General features: G+C 36.9%; 1 protein-coding gene and 1 long non-coding RNA gene across 2 annotated transcripts; both read left to right on the top strand.

Moving 5' to 3' along the window:
- The first annotated feature begins 960 nt into the window (after window positions 1-960).
- Window positions 961-12,775, top strand: LOC131926969 (uncharacterized). Its single transcript, XM_059282580.1, has 3 exons — window positions 961-1,004; window positions 5,023-5,196; window positions 11,245-12,775. Exons 2-3 carry the CDS (start codon window positions 5,046-5,048, stop codon window positions 11,574-11,576), a joined length of 483 nt encoding a protein of 160 aa, XP_059138563.1. The 5' UTR covers window positions 961-1,004; window positions 5,023-5,045; the 3' UTR covers window positions 11,577-12,775.
- A 7,367-nt stretch (window positions 12,776-20,142) lies between these two features.
- Window positions 20,143-22,946, top strand: LOC131926972 (uncharacterized). The gene is made up of 3 exons (XR_009383588.1): window positions 20,143-20,206; window positions 20,818-20,993; window positions 22,200-22,946. It is a non-coding gene; the product is annotated as an uncharacterized LOC131926972 (long non-coding RNA).
- Window positions 22,947-24,061: the final 1,115 nt, after the last annotated feature.

The raw sequence follows: 24,061 nt of genomic DNA, 5'->3' as shown, positions 1-24,061 counted from the left end.
TAAGCAATAACACCCTTAACGATACCTCGAACGTAATTAATAATACCCCCCCCCCCCCCATTCCACAATATCCAAACCCTGAATTAAATCTTTTTTTTATCTGCCAATAGTGGTTTATTGTGGGTCTATGGCACTCTAAAGTCTATACCCATTATCAGCTGTCTAAAATCTGTTAGGAGAAACAAAACTTAGATCTATATTAAGTTGAAACTCTCAAAAAGTACACATAAAGGAATGACGTCATGAGTTGTAGATTAAAAAATATAATTGATAGTCAACTGTCGAAAAGGATACACAATAATATTGCCGTCTTTGATAATGAATTATAATGACACAAACATTACCGCCGAATTTATTTGTCTAATATTAAAAGTATATATACAAGAATCAAACGGCAAATAATGACGCAGAAACAGAATAAATAACATTTTAAACATTTCAAATATGAAAATAAGTATGCATAATCAAGGACAAATGTCATAAACTATATTTAAAATATTAAAAAAGTAAACGCTTTGTTTCGTTTCGAATAGAAAACCAAACGCCTGAACGTCTCTGTTTCACTAAACTAAAACAGCAATTATTTAATGACCTCCTTAACTGACTCCTTGCAACATTTCTCATTCATACATCATATTCTAATTTTATCTCATTTTGTATTATAACTATGTGATATTATTTCTTTATTCCAAACTGAGTGCTTAGTTACTGCTATGTCTTTACTACTCAATTCCTTTTTTAAATGCTATTATTACGTTGTTGTTTTTGTTGTTTTGTTGTTGTTTTTAAACGGCCAATGTGAAAAAAGGCCTCCGTGCTTACTGTTGTTACCGTTATTGAATAAATAAACGAATAATTATGATTAAAAATTCTAAAACTGAAAGTGTTTGTCCTATTTACTTTTGGTAATTTTTAATCATACTTTTTAATGATCTTAGTTTTTAAGCTATCCATCTTGTATTTATGCCATGAAGAAGTTACAAAACATTTAAATCTGTTAGTAGGTAAGTATATCAATGATGGGAATAATATTTTATTTTCAGAAGCTGAATGAATGTGACTTAAAACTTTGAGATAAGTTCAATTCTATGTTTGAATAAGGTAAGTGAAAAAGAAACCCGATCGCAAATTTTGATTGTAAACACTAGATCTATGTCTAAATTCTAAATCTAGACATCTACATCTCAATGATTGACGTCATTTAAATGTAAGTTTACAATCAAAACTTGAGGCCGGTTTTGTTATTTGTTCTTGTGTATTTTTGTTTTAGAATGAGTTGTACTCTCCACCGTATTTTAACGTTTGATATCACCTTTAATTATATAGAATGTAGGCTAAATCGGAGTAGGAAAATAAAATTATTCTGAGCTCCATTACTGAATTACCAGACATCGGTACCCGTTTCCCGTGAATTATATTTATAGGCCTATATAATATATTTTAGATTTTGTACTTGATTTAGAAAACTTCCTGATATATAAAATAGTTATTGCACAAAATAAAATTTGTTTTACTACATTAGTGACAAAGCAAAGAAATAAATACATATCTAAAATTCCGACACATTTAAAATAATATAGGCTATTATAACATACCTATTAGAAAAAAATTAAATAAATTATATCTATCTACATTATTAGTCAACACAACACCATATTTCGTAAAAAAAAACTTGCTATTCAGTGGCATGTTTGTTGCTTTTAAACAAAGTTTTTTATAATTTTGACAAATACCCGGTATTTTCTTTATTTCAAATAAACCGGGAGCGATTTCCCCTCAGCTTTCTTGAATATTCTTATATGAAACAACAGGGGATGGGAACTCGGGCAATAGACATGATTTTTAATCCATTTCAAATAATTGAACTTTTTAAAAATAAAATTCAAAGTAAAAACAGTGCCACTTCCAGTTATCGGAAATCGCTCAAAAGTTGATACCGATCTACGATTTTGATAAAATACTTATATACACAATTTCATTAACCTAGCTGTAACGGTACTAAAGTTATCGTGTTTACACACACACACACACACACACAGACACACATACACACAGACATACGGACAAAATTGCAAAGTCCAGTTTTTCCGACTCGATAACGCATAAAACGACAACATGTTTATATATTTGTAATTATAATTTTTGCCCGATTAAAATAAGTCCTCTATACTCCGGATGTGATGAAGGACTGAGGTGTAAAACGGTGAAAACTGTCAAAATTTCATGTTATTTTTGTGCACGATTACAAGACTTTCTCTATACTTCGTATATACGAGAAAGTAAAAATGACAAGCTAGTTCGCGGACTACAAGCAAATGGGTTTGCGGGTTGGCAGGATGATGCTTGGGTGGATGATGGTTGGGTGGATGATGGTTGGGTGGATGATGGTTGGGTGGATGATGGTTGGGTGGATGATGGTCGGCAGGATGATGGTTGGCAGAATGATGATTGGTTGAATTTTGGTTGGCAGAATGATGGTCGGCAGGATGATGGTAAGCAGGATGATGGTTGGGTGGATGATGGTTGGGTGGATGATGGTTGGGTGAATGATGGTCGGCAGGATGATGGTTGGGTGGATGATGGTTAGGTGGATGATTGTTGGGTAGATGATGGTTGGGTGGATGATGGTTGGTAGAATGATGCTTAGGTGGATGATGGTTGGGTGGATGATGGTTGGGTGGATGATGGTTGGGTGGATGATGGTTGGGTGGATGATGGTTGGGTGGATGATGGTTGGATGGATGATGGTTGGGTGGATGATGGTTGGGTGGATGATGGTTGGGTGGATGATGGTTGGGTGGATGATGGTTGGGTGGATGATGGTCGGGTGGATGATGGTTGGGTGGATGATGGTTGGGTGGATGATGGTTAGGTGGATGATGGTTAGGTGGATGATGGTTGGGTGGATGATGGTTGGGTGAATGATGGTTGGGTGGATAATGGTTGGCAGAATGATTGTTGGGTGGATGATGGTTCGCAGAATGATGGTTGGGAGGATGATGACTAGGTGGATGATGGTTGGGTGGATGATGGTTGGATGATGGTTGGGTGGATGATGGTTGGGTGGATGATGGTTAGGTGGATGATGGTTCGCAGAATGATGGTTGGGAGGATGATGACTAGGTGGATGATGGTTGGGTGGATGATGGTTGGATGATGGTTGGGTGGATGATGGTTGGGTGGATGATGGTTAGGTGGATGATGGTTGGCAGAATGATGGTTGGGTGGATGATGGTTCGCAGAATGATGGTTGGGTGGATGATGGTTGGCAGAATGATGGTTGGCAGAATGATGGTTGGGTGGATGATGGTTGGCAGAATGATGGTTGGGTGGATGATGGTTGGGTGGATGATGGTTGGGTGGATGATGGTTGGGTGGATGATGGTTGGGTGGATGATGGTTAGGTGGATGATAGTTAGGTGGATGATGGTTAGGTGGATGATGGTTGGGTGGATGATGGTTAGGTGGATGATGGTTGGCAGAATGATGGTTGGGTGGATGATGGTTGGCAGAATGATGGTTAGGTGGATGATGGTTGGCAGAATGATGATTGGTTGAATTTTGGTTGGCAGAATGATGGTTGGGTGGATGATGGTTGGGTGGATGATGGTTGGGTGGATGATGGTTGTGTGGATGATGGTTGGCAGAATGATTGTTGGGTGGATGATGGTTGGGTGGATGATGGTTGGGTGGATGATGGTTGGGTGGATGATGGTTGGGTGGATGATGGTTAGGTGGATGATGGTTAGGTGGATGATGGTTGGGTGGATGATGGTTAGGTGGATGATGGTTGGGTGGATGATGGTTGGGTGGATGATGGTTGGGTGGATGATGGTTGGGTGGATGATGGTTGGGTGGATGATGGTTAGGTAGATGATGGTTGGCAGAATGATTGTTGGGTGGATGATGGTTGGGTGGATGATGGTTGAGTGGATGATGGTTGGGTGGATGATGGTTGGGTGGATGATGGTTGGGTGGATGATGGTTGGGTGGATGATGGTTGGGTTGATGATGCTTGGGTGGATGATGCTTGGGTGGATAATGGTTGGATGGATGATGGTAGGCAGGATGATGGTTGGGTGGATGATGGTTGGGTGGATGATGGTCGGCAGGATGATGGTTGGGTGGATGATGGTTGGGTAGATGATGGTTGGGTGGATGATGGTTGGGTGGATGATGGTTGGCAGAATGATGGTTGGGTGGATGATGGTTGGGTGGATGATGGTTAGGTGGATGATGGTTGGGTGGATGATGGTTGGGTGGATGATGGTTGGATGGATGATGGTTGGGTGGATGATGGTTAGGTAGATGATGGTTGGGTGGATGATGGTTGGGTGAATGATGGTTGGGTGGATAATGGTTGGCAGAATGATTGTTGGGTGGATGATGGTCGGCAGGATGATGGTTGGGTGGATGATGGTTGAGTGGATGATGGTTAGGTGGATGATGGTTAGGTGGATGATGGTTGGATGAATGATGGTTGGATGGGTGATGGTTGGGTGGATGATGGTTGGCAGAAGGATGCTTAGGTGGATGATGGTTGAGTGGATGATGGTTGGGTGGATGATGGTTGGGTGGATGATGGTTGGGTGGATGATGGTTGGATGGATGATGGTTGGATGGGTGATGGTTGGGTGGATGATGGTTAGGTGGATGATGGTTGGCAGAATGATGGTTGAGTGGATGATGGTTGGGTGGATGATGGTTGGGTGGATGATGGTTGGATGGATGATGGTTGGATGGATGATGGTTGGATGGATAATAGTTGGGTGGATGAGTGGATGAAAGGGGTGGATTTTATTTTAATGACTGATGTATTGATGCAAGTTGTGTGTATGGATGTATTTATGTATTCATATATGTATAAACATATGTACGAATATAAAGATGGACGAATTGATGTGTCGCCATTTTTAGCGATATATCTGTGTGTTTGTGTGTGTGTGTGTCTGTGTAAGAGTGTTAATGAAAATTTTTAAATTTTGTTTTTAAATACGTGTTGAAAACTCACATCACTCCCAGGATCTTTAAAAACCAATCAAAGTATGAATCCACGCCTCAGATATATCCTCTTCATGGCGGGTTTAGCTGTTGTTGGATGGCTAAACCCATTGGCTCTGCTGGTCGGCATCTACTCGGCGAGACACCTACCTGTGTACGCAAAGAAATTGTTGAGCCTCATAGGTTTCAAGAAAGGTAAAAAGAACTCAACTGATGCTAATTATACTCTGTGACTAAACTGCACCTTAAACTAAGGCGATACCTTTAGAAGTGGAAAAGTCCACTAATATGCGTATATATGCGTATACATATATATATATATATATATATATATATATATATATATATATATATATATATATATATATATATGCATGTATGTATATGTGTATGTATATAAGCTCCGAGTCAGGGCACCGCCTCAGTGGCGTAGCTAGTTGTTAAAGGTGCGACCAAATGTGTTGTAGAAAAAATAAAAAGCAGTATTAAAAATACCATCGACATTGCACTTAATCCATCCCCGCTAATTATGTAATTTTTTTTTCCTATTTTTTTTCCTAACACCAAAAACAAAGTAATAAAAATTGAATTCTCCCTCCCCCCCCCCTCGATTTAATTAATGGGTTTTTAAAAGGGGAGTAACTGTGTTTTCCAAATCAAGGTACGTAATGAGTGCTAAAGGACAAAATGCAAATACGTTTCAGACAAAATTAGAAATTTTATAAACGTTGATACACTTTTCTTTTTTAATTTTATGTAATGGTCATAATTGAAACGTATTATTTTAAGTATGTAAAATGAAAATTTGTTTTTAAAGACTTTCAATAGTAATTTTATAACTCATAAATTTAGACCATGAGCACTTTAAAAATCTAACACTTGAATCCATAGAAGTATCTTTTTTTTTCTTTTTTTCTTATATTCCTTTGTAATCTACGACAAACATTTTACATAAATTCAGAATTGAACTTTATATATATATATATATATATATATATATATATATATATATATATATATATATATATATATCTATATATATAAAGCAAAGTGGTCGGGTGCCCGATAGGGCACTTCCCGGCGCCGCAGGCGCGTCAAATTTGGCACTAAGGTGCCTTATGGCGATAGAACACGAGGGCCGGTGACGGTTCGGCAAAAAGTCTACGGAGCGGGGGTCAAAACTGACCTCGACTGACCGGCGCCTTATATGGGCTATATTACGAAAAAAAAAATCCTCCGACGACCCCCCTTGTAATTTTGTGAGGTGGTAGGAGAACACCTTGGGGTGTCACAAAAAACTCGGCATATCTGGGAAAACTTCGTAAAGGGGTCAAAACTGACCAGTTGTATTTCCCTATATAATCTTTGTATTTTATGGGAAAAACAGAGGGTCATTTCAACGCAGACTTTAGGGTACTTAAGCTCAGTATATCTGGCTAATTTTTTGCATGCTCCTAGGTCAATGGCTTGACCTTTAGGGAAAACTGTCGGTTACACTCAAAGCCCTCGACGAGGGCTAAAAAGTGACCGCGAGTGAAATTCTCTTTATATGAGCTCTATTACGAAAAAAAAATTCCTCCGACGACCCCCCTTGAAATTTTGTGAGGTGGTAGGAGAACACATTGGGGTGTCACAAAAAACTCGGCATATCTGGGAAAACTTCGTAAAGGGGTCAAAACTGACCAGTTGTATTTCCCTATATAATCTTTGTATTTTATGGGAAAAACAGAGGGTCATTTCAACGCAGACTTTAGGGTACTTAAGCTCAGTATATCTGGCTAATTTTTTGCATGCTCCTAGGTCAATGGCTTGACCTTTAGGGAAAGCTGTCGGTTACACTCAAAGCCCTCGACGAGGGCTAAAAAGTGACCGCGAGTGAAATTCTCTTTATATGAGCTCTATTACGAAAAAAAAATTCCTCCGACGACCCCCCTTGAAATTTTGTGAGGTGGTAGGAGAACACCTTGGGGTGTCAAAAAAAACTCGGCATATCTGGGAAAACTTCGTAAAGGGGTCAAAACTGACCAGTTGTATTTCCCTATATAATCTTTGTATTTTATGGGAAAAACAGAGGGTCATTTCAACGCAGACTTTAGGATACTTAAGCTCAGTATATCTGGCTAATTTTTTGCATGCTCCTAGGTCAATGGCTTGACCTTTAGGGAAAACTGTCGGTTACACTCAAAGCCCTCGACGAGGGCTAAAAAGTGACCGCGAGTGAAATTCTCATTATATGAGCTCTATTACGAAAAAAAAATTCCTCCGACGACCCCCCTTGATATTTTGTGAGGTGGTAGAAGAACACTTTGGGGTGTCACGAAAAACTCGCCATGTCCGGGAAAAATCGGGAAATGGGTCAAAACTGACCAGTCGTATTTCCCTATATAATCTTTGTATTTTATGGGGAAAACAGAGGGTCATTTCAAAACGGATTTTATGGCACTTACGCTCTTTACATCTGGCTCAGTTTTGGCATGCTTATAGGTAAATGGCTTGACCTTTAGGGAAATCTGTCGGTTACACTCAAAGCCCTCGACGAGGGCTAAAAAGTGACCGCGAGTGAAATTCTCTTAATATGAGCTCTATTACGAAAAAAAAATTCCTCCGACGACCCCCCTTGATATTTTGTGAGGTGGTAGGAGAACGCCTTGGGGTGTCACAAAAAACTCGCCATGTCCGGGAAAAATCGGGAAATGGGTCAAAACTGACCAGTCGTATTTCCCTATATAATCTTTGTATTTTATGGGGAAAACAGAGGGTCATTTCAAAACGGATTTTATGGCACTTACCCTCTTTACATCTGGCTCAGTTTTGGCATGCTTATAGGTAAATGGCTTGACCTTTAGGGAAAACTGTCGGTTACACTCAAAGCCCTCGACGAGGGCTAAAAAGTGACCGCAAGTGAAATTCTCTTTATATGAGCTCTATTACGAAAAAAAAATTCCTCCGACGACCCCCCTTGAAATTTTGTGAGGTGGTAGGAGAACACCTTGGGGTGTCACAAAAAACTCGGCATATCTGGGAAAACTTCGTAAAGGGGTCAAAACTGACCAGTTGTATTTCCCTATATAATCTTTGTATTTTATGGGAAAAACAGAGGGTCATTTCAACGCAGACTTTAGGATACTTAAGCTCAGTATATCTGGCTAATTTTTTGCACGCTCCTAGGTCAATGGCTTGACCTTTAGGGAAAACTGTCGGTTACACTCAAAGCCCTCGACGAGGGCTAAAAAGTGACCGCGAGTGAAATTCTCTTTATATGAGCTCTATTACGAAAAAAAAATTCCTCCGACGACCCCCCTTGAAATTTTGTGAGGTGGTAGGAGAACACCTTGGGGTGTCACAAAAAACTCGGCATATCTGGGAAAACTTCGTAAAGGGGTCAAAACTGACCAGTTGTATTTCCCTATATAATCTTTGTATTTTATGGGAAAAACAGAGGGTCATTTCAACGCAGACTTTAGGATACTTAAGCTCAGTATATCTGGCTAATTTTTTGCATGCTCCTAGGTCAATGGCTTGACCTTTAGGGAAAACTGTCGGTTACACTCAAAGCCCTCGACGAGGGCTAAAAAGTGACCGCGAGTAAAATTCTCTTTATATGAGCTCTATTACGAAAAAAAATTTTCTCCGACGACCCCCTTGAAATGTTGTGAGGTGGTAGGAGAACACCTCGGGGTGTCACAAAAAACTCGGCATATCTGGGAAAACTTCGTAAAGGGGTCAAAACTGACCAGTTGTATTTCCCGATATAATCTTTGTATTTTATGGGAAAACAGAGGGTCATTTCAACGCAGACTTTAGGGTACTTAAACTCAGTATATCTGACTAATTTTTTGCATACTCTTAGGTGAATGGCTTGACCTTTAGGGAAAACTGTCGGTTTGACTCAAAGCCCTCGACGAGGGCTAAAAAGTGACCGCAAGTGAAATTCTCTTTATATGAGCTCTATTACGAAAAAAAATTTCCTCCGACGACCCCCCTTGAAATTTTGTGAGGTGGTAGGAAAACACCTTGGGGTGTCACAAAAAACTCGGCATATCTGGGAAAACTTCGTAAAGGGGTCAAAACTGACCAGTTGTATTTCCCTATATAATCTTTGTATTTTATGGGATAAACAGAGGGTCTTTTCAACGCAGACTTTAGGGTACTTAAGCTCAGTATATCTGACTAATTTTTTTGCATGCTCCTAGGTCAATGGATTGACCTTTAGGGAAAACTGTCGGTTACACTCAAAGCCCTCGACGAGGGCTAAAAAGTGACCGCGAGTGAAATTCTCTTTATATGAGCTCTATTACGAAAAAAAATTTCCTCCGACGACCCCCCTTGAAATTTTGTGAGATGGTAGGAGAACGCCTTGGGGTGTCACAAAAAACTCGCCATGTTCGGGAAAATTCGTTAAATGGGTCAAAACTGACCAGTCGTATTTCCCTATATAATCTTTGTATTTTATGGGAAAAACAGAGGGTGATTTCAATACGGATTTTAGGGTATTTGCCGTCTTTACATCAGGCTAATTTTTTGCATGCTCTTAGGTAAATGGCTTGACCTTTAGGGAAAACTGTCGGTTTCACTCAAAGCCCTCGACGAGGGCTAAAACGTGACCGCGAGTGAAATTCTCTTTATATGAGCTCTATTACGAAAAAAAATTTCCTCCGACGACCCCCCTTGAAATTTTGTGAGGTGGTAGGAGAACGCCTCGGGGTGTCACAAAAAACTCGCCATGTCCGAGAAAATTCGTTAAATGGGTCAAAACTGACCAGTTGTATTTCCCTATATAATCTTTGTATTTTATGGGAAAAACAGAGGGTGATTTCAAAACGGATTTTAGGGCACTTAACCACTATACATCTGGCTTATTTTTTGCATGCTCTTAGGTAAATGGCTTGACCTTTAGGGAAAACTGTCGGTTTCACTCAAAGCCCTCGACGAGGGCTAAAACGTGACCGCGAGTGAAATTCTCTTAATATGAGCTCTATTACGAAAAAAATTTTCCTCCGACGACCCCCCTTGAAATTTTGTGAGATGGTAGGAGAACGCCTTGGGGTGTCACAAAAAACTCGCCATGTCCGGGAAATTTCGTTAAATGGGTCAAAACTGACCAGTCGTATTTCCCTATATAATCTTTGTATTTTATGGGAAAAACAGAGGGTGATTTCAAAACGGATTTTAGGGTATTTGCCGTCTTTACATCTGGCTAAATTTTTGTATGCTCTTAGGTAAATGGCTTGATCTTCAGGGAAAACTGTCGGTTTCACTCAAAGCCCTCGACGAGGGCTAAAAAGTGACCGCGAGTGAAATTCTCTTTATATGAGGTCTATTACGAAAAAAAATTTCCTCCTACGACCCCCCTTGAAATTTTGTGAGGTGGTAGGAGAACGCCTCAGGGTGTCACAAAAAACTCGCCATGTCCGGGAAAATTCGTTAAATGGGTCAAAACTGACCAGTCGTATTTCCCTATATAATCTTTGTATTTTATGGGAAAAACAGAGGGTGATTTCAAAACGGATTTGAGGGCACTTACAGTCTATACATCTGGCTAATTTTTGCATGCTTTTAGGTAAATGGCTTGACTATAAGGGAAAACTGTCGGTTTCGCTCAAAGCCCTCGACGAGGGCTAAAAAGTGACCGCGAGAGAAATTCTCTTTATATGAGCTCTATTACGAATTTTTGTCATTTGGTCTATGAACAGGGGAGGTAACTTTTTAATGTAATAATTTTTTATATTTTGTATACTCTTTTTAAGAAAAGAAACAAAAATCATAAAGTATAGCATTGTTTAAATACATATTTTGTTACAAATTACGTTTTGCATTGTACTGAAATTGTAAAATATAATTGCAAAAGTAATTTAATATAATATTTGATTGATACTATTAAGAAAGCCCTTTTAGTTTTAATAACCTTGCGAGTAATAAGTTTGCGAATATTCCATCAATATTTGTTTGCGTTGTAATTATTCCACTGTATAAATTTAGGCCCTAAGCATTTAACATAACAGCCAATCACCTATTAATTAATCATTCAATTGCTTTTTCTTTTTAAAACCTAAGCGAAGCTAGGCAGTATGCCTAGTATATATATATATATATATATATATATATATACTTATACATTTGGGTGGCGCCAGATTGGAAGTTTCCCCTGGTGCCAGAATGGATCACAAAACCTCTACACAACAACACAAAGACTAGATTCCCCCTTTAACACAACAAACTAACAGATAAAGTTCTTTATTTCAGTTGGAATCGTCCATGGCACCTTGGCGTCATTTCTGAGCTCCACAGCCGACAAGTACAGGGTCGGTAGAAGGTTAATCAGTTTCTTGCAGTCTACTGGCATGTCTAATAAAAGATTTAGGTTATCGATAGCATGTGCGATAGCCGGAAATATAGTTTTAGTACTGGCGAATTTTATTCTGGTACCTCTTCTACCCGACGCTGCCATTGAATATTTGCACGCAAACGATGAAGACTTTGTCGACTTGGAGGGAACGGTGGTGGAAAATGTAAGCAATGCAGTCCAATTGTATGACGGGATTAAAGAGAATTACACATTTGAAAAGTTATACTAATGCTTATTTATCGTATAAAGCGGGAGTGATCTCCCTTAAACTTTCTCGTATATTCTTATATAACAGTAAGATGAAATAGCGCCTTCACTGCAGTCATGTAACTGACTTTTTTTTTTAAATATATAATTTTTACTTTCTCTTATACGAAAAATCAAAATCGAGATTTAACCAAATCTCAACTTTCACTGCTTCCTGGATCGGAAAATCTTAGTTTTGCAATTGTGTGTGTGTGTGTGTCTGTCTGTGAACGCAACAACCGTTACAGCTAGGTTAATGACATTTTATAAATAAGTATTTTATTAAATTTGTAATTCTGCATCAGTTTTTAAGCGACTTCCTAAAACCGGAAGAGGAACTTTTCCTTCTTTCAGTTTTCAAAAGCCTGTAACTTGAGTACTGTTTCTGATAAATGAAATTTCATAAATAAGTAGAATATTCTAACTATCTGTTTTCTTTAAAAAATTGATTAATTTCCGGTGACCGGTAATAGTACTTTATAATGTACTAATGTTGCTGGTCTCTTTGTGTACACTTTTTTCTACAAGATTCTATTCTATTTTTATAAAGCTTAATTATATAAAAATTGACTTAAAAATATTGTCTTTTTCCGAGCTCCCATCCCCCACCCTCAGAGTTTCCATCCCGCGTAGTGTTATATATGAATATTCGGGAAAGTTTGGGGAGACCACTCTCGCCACTATTACATTCTACGACATTAAGAAAAATCTTTAAAAAAATAAACCACAGACACGAGTTTACAAATGTAATAAACAAAATATGTAAGTAACTAGCTTTCTTTTATAATTCAAAACCAAGCAAGATTTTTTATGAAGAAAAAAGTACAGTTTTTCAATCATCCGATTTACAATCATAGACAATATACACACAAAAGATAGCACTTGCTGTTGTTTAATATTAAAGTATAATATAATGTACGTTTTTTACAAAAGAGGAAAAATTGTATGTAATTGCCATATACATAAGAGATATGTTTTGTGTAGAAAGTTTTTAAACAGTATTATCTATCAGGTATAGACAGCAGTAAATTATGTTTAAACGCGAAAAATATATTACATTTTCATGATTTTTATTTTTAATGTAATAGTTAACATGAGCTATACTGTACTTACATATGAGACGTTTCTAATTAAAAAGTGATACAATTAAACACACGCTTTATGAAGAAATAAAATGTTAATAAATAAGTACCATTCTAGTATGGCTTCATTAGCTTTTTAATTCAGTTCTGTGTAATTCCTTTTTTTAATTTTTTGAAATCACGTTTTCTGCTTTTTAATATACAATTTTTTAAAATTTGTGCAAATTTATTAATGCCTTATATTTTCAGTTTTTAAGTTACTTACTTTAATCTTCATATTTTAATTACAGAAAACATATCACAATTTGTACAGACTCTTTGAAGTAGTCGAACTATTATTTTGAAATCATTTTTAAACTATAGAAACAATTTTTTTTTAAATTACGTACAGCTAAAGAAACTATTATCATCTATTGAAGCAAATCAATAGCCAACACATCAGTATCTGATAGTTTCAATACATAAGTATTTCAGTTATCGAGCTGAGAAAATCTCAGTTGGCGAGCCTAGCGATAATAATTAAAACAATACTGCTCTTGTAGTGTTAAGTAAATAAAGTTTAAACAAATTTAGCATATACGTTAAAAAAAATCTTCCAGCCTACCAAATGTTGTCATAAGTTGGGACTAAGTGTGTAATTAAGCGATAGTTCCAGGCAGAGGCGTATCCAGGTTTTCATTGTAGTGGGATATTTTTATTGCTTAATTAGTTTCACAAAACGGTATTCATTTTAAATTTAAAAGAAACAACAATACTTTACTAAGGTCTATGTGACACGTTTGATAACAATTTTGTTTTATCAGGTATCAGGTAATCTAAAACTTTTGTTTGAACTACAACATCCTTTTTCGACGAGGTTTCATTTTAGCGAAACATTAAATTACGTCTTTTAAATCAACATCAGAAGCTAATTGCCGTTCAATGGTAATAACGGCTAAGCTGGACAACCTGTCTTCGTTCCTAGTAGAACGGATGTATGTTTTCAGGAGTTTAAGACGGCTGAAGGATCTTTCTGCTCCGGCACTGCAAATTGGTAAAGTCAGAAATATACGATACAAAGTGGACAGGTTTGGATACATGTAACACAAGCTATCATTAATTTTAGAATGCTCTTAATTGTCACCGCTATTTCAAGAGGTTCATTTTCAGTTGAAACTCCCTTGTTTTCTGTGGTTACTCTAAAAAACTTCTTGGTAAAAATGTTCTAAATGATAAGAATTCCTGCACTACTTCAGTTCCACTTTCAACAACATCCGAGTACGTCACTGCTAATTGCTCCAAATGTATCAAACTGTCATCTAATGCTAAATGTTTTGGGTCTAAGCAACAAAACTTGGAAGACACATCTTTAAAATTTTGAAACCTTGTTGTTACGTCCGGGTTCGATTCAATTCAACAACGATTCGAGACACATATAGTATACTTTTATTTGCACTCAATTCTTCACATAACAGAATAGCCCTCGTCCTTACCGCTACCAACTAACCGCTGACCCCCTACAATCGTTCACTCGCCCTTTTATACCCGCATTCGACCTTGGGATCACTATATATAGCATACAGGGTTTACTACATACTAGGGTGAACTCAACTCACACACGCACTCTCCCCTAAGTTCGAGACTATTCTAACCTATTGTAATCTGACCTCACAATGACTCGTAAAATGTGTGTTTGTACTAGTTATGACAGAGTCAAGTGACACTAAATAAGTTTGAACAATGAATTTTTTCCTAGAGTCAGATATCTGAGTATCCTCTGCACCTTCGTCATGGAATCTTTTCCGTTTGTGTACCCTGTATTGCTTATACTCCCTACGAATATAACATTTCTCAGCCAGCTCAGTTTCTTCGTTCTCAATCGGCTCAAATTCTGATTCAAGTTCATTTCTCCAGCATCTCATCTCATTTTCAAAAATCTGAATTTACCGAAAGGCTGTTAACATATCAATGCTACTCTTCTGTAAATAAATGGATACGTTAAAAGCTTTATGCATAATTCTTTTCCAGAACATTAAAACAACTTAAAACTCAAAGGTCTCCATTGTCACAAGAATACCCTTTCTTTCGGCAATCTGTTTAGAAGTTGAGTATTTGAATTCACCGTCAACTTATCTTCGCAATGCAAGAACTAGTGCTGATAAATTCTGCAATATAGAATCTACTGCTGTCTTTCTAGAAGCCCATCTTGTATCACTAAGTCGTTTCAGTGTTAATGAAAATGCTTCTATGTTGTTGCGTTGCTCCTCTTTCAATATAGAAAGACGAGGTAGACTTCCGGTAAAAAATGTATAAATGCTTTCCAGAACTCCAAAAATAGCTGTTTTTAAATATTTACTTAAACAGCATATATGATAATTAAATTAAAATTATGAGCACATCAGTGTGTAAAGAGTGAATGTGGAGCTATTTCTTTAACTCGTTTTTGTAGGCCTAATATTTCACCAGACAGGTGTTTGCTCCATCGTAGGAAGTGTTTCTTTCAGACTTTTTTCTCCGGGGGGGGGGGGGGCACTTGAAATCTTCGGGGGGGGGGGGGGCGGCAAACTTTCTTCGGGGGGGGGGGGGGCGGACACTGTTAAGAGTATATATTTTCTATATAAATTATAAGGGATGCCTGGAAGAAACTCTGATCGTAGGACTGACCATAGCACATTGTCATTGACGGCCTTAAATCTATGACTGCTGTAAGAAGCGTTTTTAAAAAAATCCTCTGCACAAGCTTCAGTAAGCTCACAAAATTGAATAAATCTTTCGATGGCGTCTCCATGATGAATAACATATCTGACAAAGAAAATTGATCACTTTTACTAATGTCGATAGTTGAATCTACAATCACTGCGAAATACCTAGCTATCTAAATTTCTTCTACTATCTTCTTTAAAATTTGGGCTGATATAGACTTAATTAAGTCGTTTTACATACCCGGACTTAAGTATGTTGCATTTCTGTCAACGAAAATCTTAGATAGGAGCTTAATACGTTCCAAAAAGTTGCCTTCATTTAATGTAACTTCTCCTAAACCTTGGGATTCATTATGGCCCTTTAACGCCAATCCCTGTTTTCCCAAATAGAGAACTGCGTCTATATTCCTTTCTAGTATTACTCTGTGTTTTTCTATTTCCTTCTTTTCTGATGCTAAAATGTCACATATTATGGTTCTGTCTCTATAAAGTCGGAATTTCGTAATTAAAAGTTCTCTCTCTGCAATCTTGTGACTTTCAGAGTTTTCATGTTTGTTAATTTTGCAAAGTTCTTACAACCCAATATTTGATCACCCCAAGTGTCTGACTTGTGTCTAAAATGCCAACAGGCAAAACAAATCATATTATTTTCCTTGAGCGAATATTCTAGCGAATATATTTCCCGACCACATTTTGTATGGTTTTTTTTCTTGTACCAACTGGCACTAAAATGCCGACCAGTTAAATTTTTGGGATAATCTTTATAACTATCTTTAAGGCCTGGTTGACAAGGACCAAACTCAAGTAATGCACGTAATAGATCCGGTGTGACGGGTGTTTCACAAAACAAATAAACCGGGAGTTATCTCCCCTAAACTTTCTCGAATATTGTTATATAAAACAACAGGGGATGGGAACTCGGGATACAGTGATGATTTTTAATCCATTTTAAATACTTAAAATTTTTAAAATAGAATAAAATCTCATAGAAAAAAGAATTGCGCACCAAGCGAACGCAGAATAAAGATGTGTATAATAGTGCTGAATATTATTAGTACTTTATAAATTCACATGCGTTTTTTGAGAAATCGGAAATAGTAAAAATTACTACTTCCGGTCAACGGAAATAACTCAAAATATTACAGAAGGCAGAAAATTAGATATTATACTTACATTATAAATTTATTTATCTACCTGAAATAGTACTCAAGTTATAGGCTTTTGAAAAATTCAAAGTAGAAAAAGTTCTACTTCTGGTTATCGGAAATCGCTCAAAAGTTGATACGGATCTACGATTTTGATAAAATACTTATTTATGAAATTTCATCAACCTAGCTGTAACGGTACCCCAGTTATCGTGTTTACACACACACACACACACACACACACACACACACACACACAGACATACGGATAGGATTGCAAAACTATGTTTTTCCGACTCAGGGAGGTGTAAAACGTCGAGATTTGCAAATACTCGATTTATTTTTTGCACGATTACAATACTTTCTCTATACTTCGTATATACGAGAAAGTAAAAACTATATGTAGAATGTTCCAGATTTGTATCAATTATAGCATTACGTTTGACTGGCAATGCACTGTCAATATCGTCTTTTAAATTGGTGTCTTCTGTCACAGACTGTATTATTAGGTATGTTTATTATATTGTGTTTTACATGAAGTTGCATGAATGTAGAGTACATTGCAAGAAACAGATGCGCCATAACGATTCATATTATCGGGAAATAAACCACATTTTCGGGGTCATCTATAAATGACGTCACGCTTTTTTACGATTTTTACCTCCACCCCTCCCCTTCGTCACACATCGTCACAAAAGCCAGACCCCTCCCCCCACCATAATATGACGTCATACCTCAGTCTACACCCTCTCAAAATTACAATTGAATTTTTCTTAAACCATCGATATTTTTCCAAAAATCATGTCTGAACTCTGTCATTATAGATTATAGAGTATTTTAATCAATTCCTATTACAATTTATTAAATTCGCGAAATAACGGCTAGAACTAGTTTTCTAACATATCTTTTTTATAATGCAAAAATGTGACGTCACACAATCTGAACCCCCCCCCCCCCCCCACCCCTCCCTCCCCCTCACCAAACACCGTCACAAAAATTAAGGACCCTCTACAACCCCTTTCCTTATGAGATTTTTTAGTTATGGGTAGATAAACCACATTCTTCCTTATGAGATTTTTTTTATTATTGGTAGATAAACCACATTCTTCGTTATATGAGAATTTTAAAAATCATTTCAATCCAGGCCGGAAAATCAAAGGGCCATAGCTCAGAAAATAGAAACTAGTCGCTGTACGTACCCTGTCTATCACAAGCGCAAACTGTGAGATATAACATAACCTGTTCATTTGCAGCCCAAAAGTGGGCTTTATATTTGAATCATACACCGAGTGTGTGGATGTAGATTTAATTATACTAAATGAATTAAAGGAGTGACCCCCCGCCCCCTAAACTTTCTCAAATATTCTTATATAACACACACCGTCACTCGAGCATTAAAGTTTTGAAAAGGGGTGGGAAGGTGAATTAGGGGTGTTGTGGTGAGGGTGGGTAGATGTTCCCTTCTACCTGTTGACGCCCAACGCCAATTTATTTTTCTTGTGTCTGATTTAATTTTAGGATATTTTATCTTTTTATATATGTATATTGTTTAGCAGTGCATACATATATACAAGACATGTAGGCCTGATTCTCTCTTTCACTGTGTTACTGTTTGTCTTTTCTGTCTAATCTGTAACCACACTGTTGTGTGCTGACGAAGACCTTGGGTCGAAACGTCAATAGTATTTGTAACTGTCTTTAACGTGTGAGGGAGCTAACACTATCTGTTTTATTACGAATTGAATAAACCTCACTGCCGCTACCACTTGTATGTATCTTTCAAAAAGCAACGATCGGGCATGTTCTATAGATTAGCTATCTGTATAAAAGTTGTAAAATGTATTGTATGTTATTTAGCGACTGACTAAATTAACATAAAATAAAAATAAAGAAGGCAATAAACAGGAGAGGTTTTACATCCTAAGACTGGGAAATAATTCAAAATATTTATTCTATGATGTGTCGAGATATTTACCAATCAATAGAAGACCTAAACTTAACCATAAACAATTGATACATACATATTATTAGAATTACATAAATTAAGGATTTTTTTTATATATTTTTTTGCATTTTGTTAAAAAGCATAAAAAATACAGAAAGCAGGGTGGTGAAAGTAAACATTTGACTTTGAATATTTTTTTAAAAGTTATTACAAAGGGAAGCAATTCAAATTTCCTGCAAGCTACAAAACATTTCCACAGTTATTTCCCTTCACGTGATATTTATTTTTAAAATGTATTCATCAGTTACTTAGTTGTTGTTCCCGTGGATTAAAGATTCCACTACTATATTATTATACTATATAAACTAAACATGTATATATATATGTTTGCGTGTGTGTGCTACGTCAAGTGCCCGAATTAGGTCTACGCGTGCATCTGCTAATATCCGAATTTTGTATTTATTTCGTAGGCGACAGGACAGGCATAAGTCCAAATTAGCAACAGATAAATAATCAAATTTTTATGGTTCTCAATCTTCAACTTATTTTATCATGTATTATGAAATTGTAATGCAATGGTCGTTTGTTATTCTTAACTAGCAGCGATTATTTGTGCTGTTGAAGCAAATGTAGCCTGGGCCGCCGGTCAGTGATTGGTGATTGGTTACTAGTGATATTTCATTAGCGTCCTATTACAAAAATTTGAACAGATGCTCGCGCAGATAAGAAAACTCACCTCTGCTATTGAGTTTTTAGAGAACACCTATCTCTTAGGCGCCTTATATAAAGGTATTTTTAACAAAAGGGTAAATGACGTAGTGGTGATGTCAAAGCATATTTTAACCACTAAACACGAGCCGGGGGGATGCATTACTCACAATGAAATCATTGTCAGAATAATTAAAGCGCCATCACATAGTAGCCTACATTAAATATTATTATTAAAAAAAACAGACAAAATAGCAAAACTGCGTTTTTACGACTTGGGAATATTCAAACCTTCGAGATCTATCAAAATTTTTATTTAGATTTATTGCACGATTACATTCCTTATATAGAAAGAGCGGTGTTAAACAGCGAATACTAAAAATATTTTATATTGTTTGTACGATTACAACACTTCCTAACCAAACCAAAACGGTACTTGTCTTGTAGTCACGGAAATAAATTCAAGTAACACTTCCGTTTACCACTAATGGTTTTAAAGACGATAAAAACGCGCGCATACATTCTACGATTTATTATATGTGAAGTTTTGTCCATCCATCTGAAATGGTACTCTGAACTCGGCTTTGCAGAAACCAAAATTAGAGTGAGTCGCAAATTCCGTTTTCTGGAAATCGCTCACCAGCTGTTAGATAAAGACAAATTGAAAATAATAGGTCTACTTATAATAATATATAAAATGTCATCAACGTAACTGAAACGGTACTTGGGGCTTTACTGTGTTCACATACACACAATCTATACACAGACAGACAGACATACAGACAAGTTTGCCATACTGATTTTATCCGACTGAGCCTATTAAACGTCGAGATTTGCTAATATTTCGCACGATTACAATTTTTCCTCTGTATGCCTACTCAGTATACAAGCAAGTAGTAAACAAAGAAAAAAAAATGTTGCAATGACGCCATCTGAAAAAGAGCATAAAATGTGTAATCACAGAAAATTAAGCACGTCATTTATTCGGCCGTCTAGTAAACAATAATAGGGTTTTTTTGTCCAGCTAACTTTTGAAACCTATATTCCTTAAGGTAGAGGTAGATCTAGATCGTATTTATTTTAATTTATTTTACATTAATATAACTATTTCTTTTAATCTTAACTTGAAAAATAATTGCAGGGTGTTTTTTTTTTATAAATACTGTCTAGATTCTATTTATATCTAGATCTAGAGAAATCTATAATGAGAAGATATGTGAGTATTATGCATGAGTGAATGGGCTTGGGGTTTATGTATGGACTGATATATTTATGCAAGATTTATGTATCCGTTTCTTCCAGGCATCTCTTCTCTGCCCCCCCTCCCCGAAGAAAGACTACCACCCCCGAACAAAATGGAATTTTTATAAGAAAATATATACCTTTAACAGTGTCCGCCCCCCCCCCCCCCTCCCCAAAAATTTCAAGTGCCTCACCGGAGAAAATATTCTGGAATAAACATTGTTATGTATGGATGTATGCCTGCATGACGAATCCATGTGGATACTTTTGTGGATGTGTCTATATGTGTGCCTATGTGTGTATGTGTGTCTGCGTTAGTGTGTGGAGGAATGTGTTTAACTTTTGTTTTTGGATATATTATATATATATATATATATATATATATATATATATATATAATAAAAATACGAATCTCTTCCAGACTTTGTTTTGGAAGAAGTAAAGGTATGCATCCCTACCTTAGAATATTTTTCTTAATGCTAATGTTAGCTGGTGTTGGACGACTGAACACATTAGCACCATTGGTTGGCTTGTACTCGTGGCTTTTCCTACCAGTGGTTATAAAGAAATTCTTGAGTCTTATAGGATTCAGGCAAGGTAAACGAAAATTAACTTAGGCATATTATAACGATCTAAAATTTGTATTTTTACCCATATCCTGATATCGTTGGGTTGCTTGTAAAAGAAATTGCTTAAAATTGTTAACAGAGTTTCTTCCAGGCATCTCTTTCTACCGCCCCCCCCCCCCAACCCCACCCCCGAACGAAATGAAATTTATATAATTTATTTAGAAAATATATACTTTTAACAGTGTCGTCCCCCCCCCCCCCCGAAGAAAGTCTAGCGCCCCCCCCCCCCCGAAAATTTCAAAAGCCCCCCCCCCCCCCCCGAAGAAAAAAAGTCTGGAAGAAACACTGATTGTTAACAACTATTTAAAACACTAAATATGTTTCATTGTATTTGAGAATGGTTGTATTTGTGTTCTTTTTTTTGTTGAAAATAAAAATTTTAATTTAGAAATAAGTTAAAGTGCCGGTTTTACTAGTAGAAATGGCGGGAAAAGAAAACATGCGCACTATTAAGAACATAGTTAAAAAATCTTCTTAAATATTAATATTTTAACAGAAAAATACATTTGAAACTTGTAGCAGTACCATAATATTTCTATCTAAAGCTGACCAGTCGTATTTTCTTATATAACATGTGTAATTGATGTGAAAAATATAGGTTTATTTTTTAAAAGATTGTATGGTAGTTCTGTGCATTTGGCTAATTTTTTCCATAGTCCTGATACAAATGAATCAGCCTTATGGTAAAATTATCGGTCGGCCTATACTTAATTAAAAATTTCCATTTTCAGTTTTTAAAAAAAAAAATTGTGATTTGACATTTTGTATTAATATAAGCATAAGTGTAGCTAGTGGAGGGCGGGGTGGGGGGCAGCGACCTTTAAGGGGTGCCAAACTAAGTAGGATAAAAAATAAAAAAGCTCATTTTGAGCTGCATTACTGCATTATGCACAAAGTTCGGGAAATAGACTATACTTTGCTCTCCTTTTTTAATTAACTGTTATCTACATCAATCGTTTGACATTATTAAGGCGCCCTAAAGTGTGTGTGTGTGTGGGGGGGGGGGGGGATGGGGGGCTTTTTCGCCAACGAGAATAACTATTTTTATACAAGGTAGGGGGCGTAAATATATAAAGTTTGTAAACTTAGCATCTCCATTGCCTGTAACACAAATTCAAGACTCAATACCTCCTCTAACACACCGAACTAACAGATGAAACATTTTTTTTTTCAGTTGGGATCGCCCGTGGCACTCTAGCGTCGTTTCTTCGGTCTAGATCTGAAATGTACGGGGTCGGTAGAAGGATCGTCGGTACCTTGCAGTCCATCGGCATGTCTAGGATCAGATTCAAGTCGCGGGTACGCGGTGCCATGGCTGGGAGCATAGTGCTAGTACTGGTGAACTTTGTTATTGGAAGTTTCTTCCCCGACGCCATCGTTAAAGAATGGACATCAGGGGAACTTCCGATCATTGATGGTGGACGAAATGCTAGTGAAAAATGAAAGCGCTGATGCGCAATTGTATAGCCGCGGGTAGTTGTCTGGTTAGGTAATTCTGTAACTGTCTACACTTAAATACTGTTGCTACCTGGATAAATGCTAATGCTACCCGGTTCGACACTGCTGCTACCAAGTTAGATATGGCTACCACCTGGTTTAATACTGCAGCAGTAAACTTGTAAAGTTTTGTCCTCAAAACCCAGTTGAAAAAGAGTGTGATGATGTATAGAGTACCAAATAGCAATCATTTCGTTCGTATTTCTTCTTAATTATTCTTAATTTTAGTGTTGGAATGGATTCCTTCCAATATAATTTACGTATATGTGTCAACTGGTAACGCGCCGATTTTCTTCAAAGTTCTTTCAAAGTCGTAATGAGACAAAAGTTATAGCTAATAGGGCTGGTAAGTAGGTCACCAACCAGTTCTACGGCTCTTACATGACAGTTTACTTTATCTAGTTATTACTGGTGTGGAAGATGTTTTGAGAAAGGAGGCAAATTAGCGAAATTTTCAACATGGATCAAAACAGTTCATGGTAAAAACCCCATCGTATAAAACCTCAAAGAACATAGGATACAATTTCTGTTGATGATTGGCATATTTATCAAGTAAATAATTGCATTTTATTTGCTGTCTCTGTTAATAATCTTGCTAAAATCTGAATAATATATTTAATTATAAATAGCTGTTATGTATAACCCGTTGCAGATTTTATTATTAAACCGTGTGTTGTTGATTCAAGTTTTGCTTACTTTTGTTATGTTGATGTAGTACATTAAAAAGTGAGCTTTGCTATTTAAAAAAAAACTCTTCTCAAACAATTCGCCTAGAATTAAGTTAGTATTTCTTGTCATTTTTCCACATTCTATTCGGTGATATTATCACGCAATTTAATACTCAAGTCGGTGGCTTTCGAAATACTTGATCTGTATGCCTGAATTGTGCCGGGAAAAGTAAAGGCCTGTGTGTTGTGCCTATTGTGAAATCATAAAGTCCGCATATAATATACCATGGGTAACTGGAGCTTTGACCATAAGTGATTTGACCATATGTGATTTGACCATAAGTGATTTGACCATATGTGGTTTGACCATATGTGATTTGACCATAAGTGATTTGACCATATGTGATTTGACCATATGTGATTTGACCATAAGTGATTTGAACTATGTGGTTTGACCATTGATGATTTTACCATTGGGGATTTGACCATTATTGATTTGACCATTGGTGATTTGACCATTGGTGATTTGACCATTGGTGATTTGACCGTTGGTGATTTGACCATTGGTGATTTGACCGTTGGTGATTTGACCATTGGTGATTTGACCATATGTGATTTGACCATAAGTGATTTGACCGTTGGTGATTTGACCATTGGTGATTTGACCATATGTGATTTGACCGTTGGTTATTTGACCGTTGGTGTTTTGATCATTGGTGATTTGACCGTTGGTGATTTGACCGTTGGTGTTTTGACCGTTGGTGATTTGACCGTTGGTGATTTGACCGTTGGTGATTTGACCGTTGGTGATTTGACCATTGGTGATTTGACCGTTGGTGATTTGACCTTGGTGATTTGACCATTGGTGATT

This window comes from Physella acuta, unplaced genomic scaffold (genome assembly GCF_028476545.2).
Source record: "Physella acuta isolate Inbredline_101_S28 unplaced genomic scaffold, ASM2847654v3 ptg001355l, whole genome shotgun sequence".
Lineage (NCBI taxonomy): Eukaryota > Metazoa > Mollusca > Gastropoda > Physidae > Physella > Physella acuta.
This window is presented reverse-complemented; position numbering and strand designations above follow the sequence as displayed.

Coding starts and splice junctions, on each gene's coding strand:
- LOC131926969 (XM_059282580.1), top strand. CDS start 5,046: ATGAATCCACGCCTCAGATATATCCTCTTCATGGCGGGTTTAGCTGTT. Junction 5,197..11,244: donor CCTCATAGGTTTCAAGAAAG/GTAAAAAGAACT, acceptor TCTTTATTTCAG/TTGGAATCGTCCATGGCACC.